The sequence below is a fragment of the Lathyrus oleraceus genome, chromosome 6 (genome assembly GCF_024323335.1).
Source record: "Lathyrus oleraceus cultivar Zhongwan6 chromosome 6, CAAS_Psat_ZW6_1.0, whole genome shotgun sequence".
Taxonomy (NCBI): Eukaryota; Viridiplantae; Streptophyta; class Magnoliopsida; order Fabales; family Fabaceae; genus Lathyrus; species Lathyrus oleraceus.
The window spans coordinates 482,383,291-482,393,734 of record NC_066584.1 but is presented as its reverse complement, the minus strand read 5'-3'; the positions used below and the strand labels follow the sequence as shown (position 1 = coordinate 482,393,734).

At 34.0% G+C, this 10,444-nt stretch overlaps 1 protein-coding gene across 3 annotated transcripts; it reads right to left on the bottom strand.

Annotated features, from left to right (window-relative positions):
* Positions 1 to 3,626: 3,626 nt before the first annotated feature.
* Positions 3,627 to 9,636, bottom strand: LOC127091881 (membrane-bound O-acyltransferase gup1). 3 transcript variants are annotated; one of them, XM_051030603.1, is made up of 20 exons: positions 9,479 to 9,636; positions 8,720 to 8,923; positions 8,530 to 8,588; positions 8,228 to 8,409; positions 8,085 to 8,133; positions 7,480 to 7,583; positions 7,329 to 7,393; positions 6,949 to 7,019; positions 6,334 to 6,393; positions 6,038 to 6,151; positions 5,666 to 5,790; positions 5,516 to 5,567; positions 5,282 to 5,344; positions 5,083 to 5,192; positions 4,904 to 4,996; positions 4,723 to 4,804; positions 4,554 to 4,631; positions 4,292 to 4,367; positions 4,164 to 4,213; positions 3,627 to 4,083 (listed from the first exon to the last, which is right to left on the bottom strand). In XM_051030603.1, the coding sequence occupies exons 2-20, from the start codon at positions 8,850 to 8,852 to the stop codon at positions 4,042 to 4,044; spliced, it is 1,608 nt and encodes a 535-aa protein (XP_050886560.1). In that variant the 5' UTR covers positions 8,853 to 8,923; positions 9,479 to 9,636; the 3' UTR covers positions 3,627 to 4,041. The 3 variants fall into 3 exon arrangements, with proteins under 3 accessions (XP_050886560.1, XP_050886559.1, XP_050886561.1); XM_051030602.1 differs by lacking the exon at positions 9,479 to 9,636 and adding an exon at positions 8,957 to 9,459 and having other exon boundaries at positions 8,720 to 8,864; XM_051030604.1 differs by lacking the exons at positions 8,720 to 8,923; positions 9,479 to 9,636 and having other exon boundaries at positions 8,491 to 8,588.
* Between the last annotated feature and the right edge of the window lie 808 nt (positions 9,637 to 10,444).

Sequence of the window (10,444 nt, the reverse complement as noted above, 5' to 3'; positions counted from 1 at the left end):
ATCACAACCAAAACTAGAAGGTTTTTCATCCTCATTCTTGTCACTTTGAATATCTATCATAGATCTCTTAATAGCTTCCAACTTCCTTTCAGATTCTAACATTTTAGCTTCTAAGTGTAAAAATACTTTTTTATGTGAATTAATTTGTTAAAAGCATTTAAGGCCTCTCTATGAAGATTTTCAAAGGCATTTTGTAATTTAGAATAAGATAAATCACTAGTAAGCTCAAGTTTAGAAGGACTTACTTGTTTCTTCTTCCTTCCATTTGCCATAAGACAAATTTGGGCCGATTCTACACTTGAAGTGGAGCTTTCATCGCTTGAGGAATCACTTGCACTCTCACAAGCTACATAACCTCTTCTAGATTTACTAGACTTCTTGTGATGCCCTCTTTCTTTGTCTTTCTTAATCATGGGACATTCCGATCTATAGTGATCAATTTCACCACAGTTATAACAAGAGCTTCTAAATTTACCTTTTCTATTCTCACCATCTTTTGAAGACTTGGACTCCTTTCTAAATTGGATAAGTTTTCTTCGGAATGTTTGTCTTTGTTCTTCTGAATATACCTATGGTATCTCTTGACAAATAGCGCAACATCATCATCATCGAAGTTCTTGTCATCCCTTTCTTCACACTCACTAGGCTCATTCTTTGAGAACTTGAAACTATAAGTTTTTAGAGCAATAGACTTCTTCACCTCTTCCTTGTCTTTACCTTTCTCTTTCTTCATCAACTTTTCATACTCTTTTTCATGTTTTTCTAAGCAAGTGAATTTTTGCTCATGTTCTTCCAATTTACCAAACAAAGTAGTAAGATCAAGTTCTTTAAGATCATTCGCTTCTTTGATAGCGGTGACCTTGGGTTGCCACTCCCTGTTAAGACATCTTAAAATCTTGTTAGTAGCAATAGCATTGGAGATAGGATTATCTATAGAATTCAATCTATTGATAAGATGTGTGAATCTCTTTTACATGTCGGCAATGGTTTCACCATGCTTCATACAAAAGAGTTCAAACTCTTGGTTTAAAGTGATGATTCTAGCTTATTTGACTTCATTAGTTCCCTCATGGGCCACTTCTAACGTGTCTCACATATCTTTGGCGGTTTCACAATGAGAGACATGATAATACTCATCAACACCTAATGCAGACATGAGAATATTTGTGCTTTCCAATCATGAGACCACAACTTCTTATCATTATCATTCCATTGATTTTACGTTTTTGCTACGATGACGCCTTCACCATTGATCATTGTAATTTGATTATGACCATTGGCGATGACGTCCCATACACCCTTATCAACGAAGTTGATATGGATACGCATACAAGCTTTCCAATAGCCATATTTTTTATCGATAAAAATAGGTGCTCTATTATACACCCCTTTAGGTCTAGTAGCCATTATCAAATAAGAAAATCTTAAGATCAGAAACAACCGGAGCTCGTGATACCACTTGTTAGACGATAGGCCTAGATCTAGAGGGGGTGAATAAATACTAAGTTAAAAGTTTATTCAAAAATTTGACTTAGAAAATTTTATAACGCGGAAGCAAGTTTCAAATATTTCCCAGATCAAAAATCGTATAACTAAACCTACTATTGAAAATTTCGGATATGCGTAAGAGTGTCAATGTCATGATAATAATCCACAAGTTGATTAACAACACTTTAAACAACAAATTGAATAGTCTACTATAGTAAATGTCTATCTCCAATAATAATAACATACAAAAAACTAGTTGAGAGAATTTGTCAAACACTTTGCGTGCGATCAACAAAGTTTGGATATTAGTATAGTGTTTGTAGTTCTTAGAAAACCAATCACTACCAAATGGTATGTGATTACTACAACGACACAAATTTAACAAATGATTCAAAATATATTATCCAAACAATATTGATCCTTCAATGAAGGTCAAACATACAATTGTCTCATAGAGCAACAATGATCATTTAGTGAAGGTCCAGCGTACAATTGTCTCGTATGGCAGCAAGGATCTTTTAGTGAATGTTCGACACATGATTGCCTATTAAGACGGCAAGGAACCTCCAATGAAGATCAAGCATACATTTTTCTCTTAGGGCGGAAAAAATACTTCAGTAAAGTTTCAGGATAAAATTAACTCGTACGGAGGAAAGGATCCTTCAGTGAAGGTCCAACGCATAATTGCCTCGTAGTGCGACAAAGATACTTTAATAAAGGTCCAACGTATAATTTTCCTCTTAGAATTAATTTATAATTAGGATATTATCAGAATTAATTTATAATTAATTTTATACAATACAATGCATGCTCAATACAAAGATTTAATTTATGCATACACACAACCTTATGACCTACAACATATTAAATGTATCTATTGCATTTTCTGAAAGTGCAACGTAATCGTCGTTGACGAGATCAAGAACATATTGAGCGCCTAACAACACACGCATTGGAATCATCCAACGATATCTTGAGTGCTCAGATTACCGTTTTCGTTCATCTTCAACCTTATGCAAACCTCAGATCTCACGTAAACACAGTATTTCCCAATCCCGCAGAATCAAGATATGTGATTCTGTTACGATTCTGATCAGAAATTCAACACGAATTCTCCGAACAGAAACCAATCTCTTTATCTTCAGAAGTCGGAGGTTTATTTTCCTTGTACCAGATTTAAAGCCTCCGTTTGAAGCAGATTCTTATTTATCGCTTTTATTTATTTATTTACTTGTCTCACTTTATTTTATTTATTTTCCGTCTCGCTTTACTTTATGTCTACGTTTTATTTTATTTACTTTCTGTCTACACTTTATTTTATTTCCTTTCCGTCTCGATTTATTTTATTTACTTTCTGTCCACGCTTTATTATATTTATTTCACACGCTTTACTCGTTCTTTACGCCTAACATTCTAAAACAAATTTTCATCATAATCAATATCATTGTGATTGTTTGTGTTACTATGTCAGGCTAAATCTTCGAGTTGTGGTCATAGAAGTGTCAATAAACTTTGCATCTTCCATGCCAAATCTCTTTATTAAGAAATTGAGTGGTGGTAATAATGGAATGTGATTATCTATAAGAGAAACATTGCGCATATTCAATCTAGTATAATACCATAAAAAAAAACTCAATCTCTTACCTTAATATGACTACTACCTTAATTAACAGGTTTCTCAAAAGACACATGCAAACGTTATATATAATCTCATATGACATAATTTGCACAGAAAACTGAAAGAAACAGAAATGCAGTGTAACAAAATTCAGTTAGTGGCAATTTAATCATTTCTTATAGAGACCAAACATAAAAGACTATGCAGCATGGTTTTAATTTACTGTGGTTGTGTATAGGCTCGTCTGAATGATGCAAATGCTGTGAAACAATTGCTGCCAGATTATGCAAATAACGAGTTTGAGCTGAAAAATAGTTTAGGATAAACTCAAGTCGAATTTCAAATTGATCCAAATCTTTTCGAGGTGAACCAAACCAAATTTGACTCTGGCTAGATCTCATTTCCAGACATAATTTACTGTTACGCAGTTAGAGATATTCTGTTGATAAATTGGCATGTTTCAGTTAAACCTTAATAACTAAATATGCAGGCAACACGGTATCTGCGACCCAGAGACAAATAAACAAAGATCATTGAAATAGTTTTGCAAAAGATTGGAACTACTGATATACAAACAGATTCTTGGAAAACAACACGAGAGAACAAAAAACTTTTTTTGCAGTGTACGCGATGTCAACACATTTGAGATTTGATCATTTTCTCAGCTATGAAAAAGCGAGGGCGAAGGAGGAATCCGAGTTTCATTATGAATCTACCCTATTCGTTTCCTGTTACCAATGTTTTTTACATTGTGTACAAAATTTGATCGTGTGACTTCCATTTTGATGTACAATGCATCTGCAATTCTGAAAAATAGGTCAAGAATCATACCAACAGATACCTCCAAGTCAAACAAACCATTCTGTATCAGATATGAAACTCCCAGCATTAAACATGAATTTGCACCAAGTACCATGGTCATGCATTTTCCCGGTTCAGGGCGACGTTTTCTTTACTTCTTCTATGTGAAACATCAACTGCACATGTAGATTATTAGAAAACAAGGAAAAGATAAGCATTCTAACAATGGAAAACACAAATTTTAAAATATTTATACCTTTGTTCCAACGTAAAATGTCGTAAGCAAGCCCCCAAGGACAGGCAACCCTGTGAAATGGAATTTCGTAATTAATTAAAAATGTATGTAACTTTTGTAATGTTAAAAAGCTAAGGATCTCAACAGACCTTCCTTGTGAAGAAAAGAAGAAAGTAACCAATTAATACCACTTGGTCCAATAACAAAACCAACCAGATTTGCCACCTGTTACAAAAAAACAAAAGACAGGGCTTTCAAATTAGATTTGTGAGAGTATATACCGAAACAGAAATGAAAACCACTCGGCCAGATAAAATAATGGTTACTGAAGTCATTGTGACTGAGAATAAGTAAGAATTATAGCTATAATAATCATATATGCTTAGCTTCCAAGGGAAACCAAGGACAAACCATGAGACAAGTGATTGTGACGGCACCAGCAACAGCACTGAGTTCACGAAATACAAATTCCCGAAAAGAGCTTTGAGCCTGACATTCAAATTTAACTCAATTAGGCAGTAAGAATCACAATTTCAGACCTTTGAAAATTTTAGAGGAGAAAAACAAGGATATATCTTACCTGAAATGCTTTTGCGGATGATTTTAATACCAACTCAGGGATAAAGAATAAACATGTCAACCACGCCCATGAAAGAAGCTTCCTAAGGTTCATGAGAATAATCAGGCATAAAATATTTGGTCAAAGAATGAGCAGCTTTCAGAACGATAATGGATTAAACTGAGCAATAAATGGAGCATACCATTCTAAATCATGCCAGATGGCAACAAAAGTGAATACAACCCATACATTTAGGAGCTTTTTCCGAGATCCTCCAAGAGGAATATACATATACCTGAATTTCTACCCAGTCAAACTTAAGTTATTATTTGAAAAAACTAAAAGCTAAATGGAAAGTCAGGGCAAAAGAATTGATTGCACCTCACAAGCCATTTGTTAAAGGAAGCATGCCAATTCTTCCAAAAGCCTTCCAAGCTGTGGCAGTTATTAATACATTTTGGCATATTTTCTGGAGCCTCAATTCCATTCACCTACAACACAATACCAAAGTAGTGACTTTCTCTACATATATATGTGTGTGGACATTTATGCGTAGATGCTTAAAGAACAAGTAACATACCAGTGACCAAAACCTGAAAAAGCGCCAGATCAATAAAAACTTTAGCCACATGAAGTTTAAGACCTGAAACAAATACATAATCAGAAACGAAAAAAGCACAATGCAAACCTACTACAACAACCCCCACCACTAAGCCTTAATATCTCACTGGGTAGGTTAAGCTACATCTATCAGTTGATGTCATTTGGCTTAGTAGAACTACTTACGTAAGTTGAAGGACATGTATTCTCTTACCCCATATCCAATTATGAACACGTCCATAGCAGACAAGTGCTTCCACAATCCACTGATTGAAGAAGAAACATTTCAGCTACCATGGGATAAAATTAGATTAAAAAATTCATATATAACATTTGATGTTTTACCGAGTATTAAAGCACTCACCTATTAGCAAAGGCGTTATAGTAGAATAGATGTGTCATGAGCTCCATAAGGATAAAACACAATAACCAACGGAAACCATAGAGTATCACATCTCTAACTGAACTACTATTTTGAGGAACATCTAGCTGCAAAAACATTAGAACCAGTATCATCAACATAAAGTAGACTTCAGCGACCATTAAAGAAGCTTCAAAATAATTAGCAAGGCAAGAAAAATTCAGGGCATAAAAGGACCACATCTGATTATGGCTCTCAAATAACATGACAAGGATGCACTTCAGCCCAAAAGGTTTCACAAAGATCACAACCATACAATTGTAATGAAAGTCAATCTTGAAACTTGTATCATAAAAATAACTTGCAGTCACACACCTGTGAGGCAAAAGCGTTGAAGCTCACTATTGGACCAGCAATATAAAGTGGTGCATAGACCAAATAACAAAGGTATACGACATATCCAAACTTGTCAACATGCAGACTTCTCTCCTGATAATGTAATTAAAATTATGAGCTGAAAACATGCCACCACATGCCCAAGGGAAATTATATAATTACAATAATGGAAAACTAAGAGGGAAAAAAGAAAAGTAGAACATAACTTCACAACTGTGATAAATTTCATTTCACCCCAAGCTTTATTTTAAACAGCAGCTATTCTAATTTCTAACCTGTAAAGCTTGATAGCATGTGTTTCCTGATTTGCAAATATGACAACGTTGAGAATGTTTCTGCAATCATCAAAGAACTTAATATTGGGAAAATTATTATAGATCGCATTAAGCAGTTAACATGTTAATAGCTACATGACAAAATGTGCATTAGACGCTGATACTAAAAGCTAGTATGTTTCAACCAATGTATTGCCTAACAGATTTCCTTAAACAAGACGAGGACAACTGTTTAAGCAACATGAGGACAACTTCGTTATAGAATCTTAGCTTAAAATAATCACATGGTTTCTCTCAGACCATAAGTGAATCTGTACAAATACAAGTACACTAAAACCTAATTAAACTTAAACCAGCTAGGCCTTACATAATTGTTAAGTGAAGTGTCCAAGGAAATATTATTCAACTAGAAATCAAACACAACCTAAGTTCTATGCAGTGCCACTACTATGAGGTAATATCAAAAGTTACTCTACAGTTATAAAGTTCCAATAGCATATGCCCCAACAATATAATAAATAATCATCACCACAACCATGCCAAGTTAAGAGAGACTGTAGAATAGAAACTTATACTCAAAACAAACAAATACAATATTCCTTAAGATAGTAATACCTCCAGATCAAAATGAGAATCTTCATTTGTCCAATGATACTCCAATCCAAAGCTTATCATCCGCAAAACAACTGCCACAAACAACTATTCTTAGATATAAAGAAATCTATATTTTCCGTCATGTTATACCAAGACATGAATATAAAATATTAGTAAATGTAAGATCACCAAATTTTAATATTCCAGCTCATAAGTGTCTTAATTAAAAAATCAGCATAAGACGAAACCAGTTTCAATTCAGTGAGGAATAATCAAGTTCACAATTTGCATTACTCAAATATGAATGCTGGTGATGGATCATACAGATGAGAATCATCCAATCAGCAAGATGGGAAAAAAGTGACACTCAATTTTAGATGCTATAGAAATTCAATCAATACCAAAGTTGAAACATATGTGCCACCTAAAGCTGCCCCGGGAATTGTCCAAAAATCTCCATTGTTGCCTGCAATATAAATACATAATCTTAAGTCAGAATAGAATTACACCTACCATACAATGTGTAAATACAACAAAATGGATGCATCTTACCCAAACATAGAGAAAGAATATCCTTCATAAATCCGATTACAGACAAGAAAAAATATGTTGTAACTCCAAAGTATAAGTGGAAAGTACTTTTTCCTTGCAAATATCTGCAAAAATATCATTTGTCTGACATGATAACTGGGGGAAGAGTGATAAATATGGTAAATAAATAATAGGCCAAAAGTCTGAAACATAATCTATTTTAGGAACAAGTATATCATAAATGTGGGTAGTCGGACATTAAGCAATCATTAATTTAAAAAATAATAATAATAACAAGCGTTTACATGAATACAACATTAAAAATATACAAATAGTTGACATGAAATCAAGCAATAAAATTCATTCATATTTTAAGCAGGGTGATGTGATTCTTGTGAATAATTCATGAAATTTGCCATAAATGTCCTTTCGCTAGATTTCTACATCTGATATATGACAAATTTTACAAAAGAAAATAAAACCGTTATGACATGAGGCTTTTAATTTTAAGTTAATAATCAAAACCAACATTACACATTCCAAGTTCCAACTAGACGTATTATTTTGTCAAAAAAAAAGGTAGAAATATTGTAACTAGAACTTATACATGGTTCTCTTACACGGACCTTAACAAGAAGAAAATTAATAGTCGCTATTGAGAGCACAAATATCACGCTGCAAAGTGAAACAAACTCAAAATTAGACTAAACAAGGTAAATGATGTCAATATTAAAAGAAACGACATCAAAATGAACTATGAACTCCATACCATGCTCCATGCAGATATGATAGGTAGACGAAAGAAAATAAAAGCCAGATAATGGACATTCCTCTCACTTTCAAATTGAAGAAAGCCCTCATCAAGTTGGCCAGAAGAGTGAAAACTCCAAAGACAAGAGTTAGAACAGGTAAATTTCCTCGAAAATTCCTCCATTGAGCATCTGAGACATCCTTTACACATAACAGAACAGGACATACATTTAATCAGCAATAAAATGCAAGGGAAGCCAAACCAACTACCGAAATACTTACATACAAATAGTCATAATGATAGAAAGAGCACAATCATACATTGAGGTGATGAGGTATAAGCCATCCTGGACGTAAACCGAATAGTTTTGTGTAGTGATCTGCGATAATAAAAACAAAGTACACAATGCATTGCTCACCAATTAAGCTGAAAATACCATAAGTGAAAACCCAGCAGAAGACATAATTACAGAAACAAGTTACGGGGGAAAATCTTAAATAAGAAATATACCATGAGAGAGTTGAAGGGAACGTCTAATGATGATAACATAGAAAACAAGTACATAAGTCACCAAGAAAAACAACTCTTTCTGCTTCCAGCTCCTGCCACTATAGTTTTCCTTGTTCATAACAGATGTACCCATATTTGATTCGGCCTTAAAGAATAAACCAATTTACTCTAATCAGAACCTCAATTCCAGCAATTTGTGTTTGCCTGTTTTAGAAATACGAGATTTTAGCAAATTACCTCCGGTTTATCCATGAAAAGGCAAAAATTAGCAAGACTTCCGCGACCGCAAAAACCGCCGCAACAAAACGGTATTCGCAGGTGCCAATACCAATACCAATACCAATACCAATACCGTTATTCACCGTTTTTATGTTAAAGAACAAATTATGGTTAATTCGCACTTATACTGACTGAAATCGCAAAAGGATTTACGCGGCCGCGATTTTGCTATATGAAATCAATGAAATTGATTTAAGATGGAAATCCAAGTTTTCGATTTAAGCAAACCCTAGAATGAAAATTATTGAAATCAATGAAATTATAGTAGTCCTTTACAAACATACACTACTATAGCATCACACAGTACTATACTAAATATAGCAGTAGAATCAGCTAAGCTAAAAAAAGTAATGAAATGACATTTCTTAGTAATTGATCTAAAACTATGTTGTTAATGGCGGAGTGCACATGCGACGCGTTTAGCAGCGGCGGCTGTCGTTGCCGCAAATCGAAACGACGAGAAAAAATGAGAAGGAAAACCTGCCGGCCGACGATCCACTCCGCATCCGTTTTCTTGGCGGTTGAGTTCAGTTGAAATTACAAGCTGCTCGGTTTAATTATTGTTAGGTTTTAGTGTTTCGATTTAATTGTTTATTTTTTTCTTAATTTTATTTTTATTTTTATCTTTTTACAAAGAAAAGTCCATAAATAAACTACAAAAGAAATATAATTAGCAAGGAAAAAAAATCAATTTTTTTGTTTTGGCATGTGTTTTGAGAATATAAGAGAAGTGGAGTTGAATTTTATAATTGGCTTGTGTTTTGAGAATGATAAGACAAGTAGAGTTGAATTTTATAATTAAGTCTTAGATATGTTTTTTTAGATATGTTTTTTTGGGGTACTATTATGCCCTATCCGCTTCTTTTGTAATTAAGTCTATATATGTTTTATTTTATTTTGTTCCACAAAAATTCATAAAAGGAAATGGGATAGGCGGATTAAAACTTTAATTTGTCCTAAAAAAAATGAGAGGACGAACCGGATCTAAAGACATTGGACCTTAAAAGGAGATAATCGGTAGAAAGTTAAACACTAACAAGGGGCGAGCTATATAGTGAAGCCTTAACTCGCCCAATACAAGTCAAACACTAGCGATGGGAAAGCTAAATAGCAAAGTCTTAACTCACCAAGTACAAGTCAAACACACTCACCCAATTTTAGTGACAGGTCGCCTTATTAGGCTCGGATCGCCAAGGTAACCTCACTTACCTAATAAGTGTATGTGATGACGTGGGTGCATAGTGACTAATCGAAGAGAGTCGGTCAATGGAAGAAATTATTCCATAAATGATTTTAGAAAGAATAAGACTTCCATTAACCATTTCCTAGGTAGTGGAGTTAGGACAAAATCACTCCACTAACTCTGCAACTCATGCCCAAGAGAGCCTCTATAAATACCTCAGTCTTAGAATTGAGGGAGGATCTCCAATTTTCCAAAAAAAAACA

Coding starts and splice junctions, on each gene's coding strand:
- LOC127091881 (XM_051030602.1), bottom strand. Junction 6,152..6,333: donor CATGCTATCAAGCTTTACAG/GTTAGAAATTAG, acceptor TTACATTATCAG/GAGAGAAGTCTGCATGTTGA. Junction 5,193..5,281: donor TTTTCAGGTTTTGGTCACTG/GTATGTTACTTG, acceptor ATTGTGTTGTAG/GTGAATGGAATTGAGGCTCC.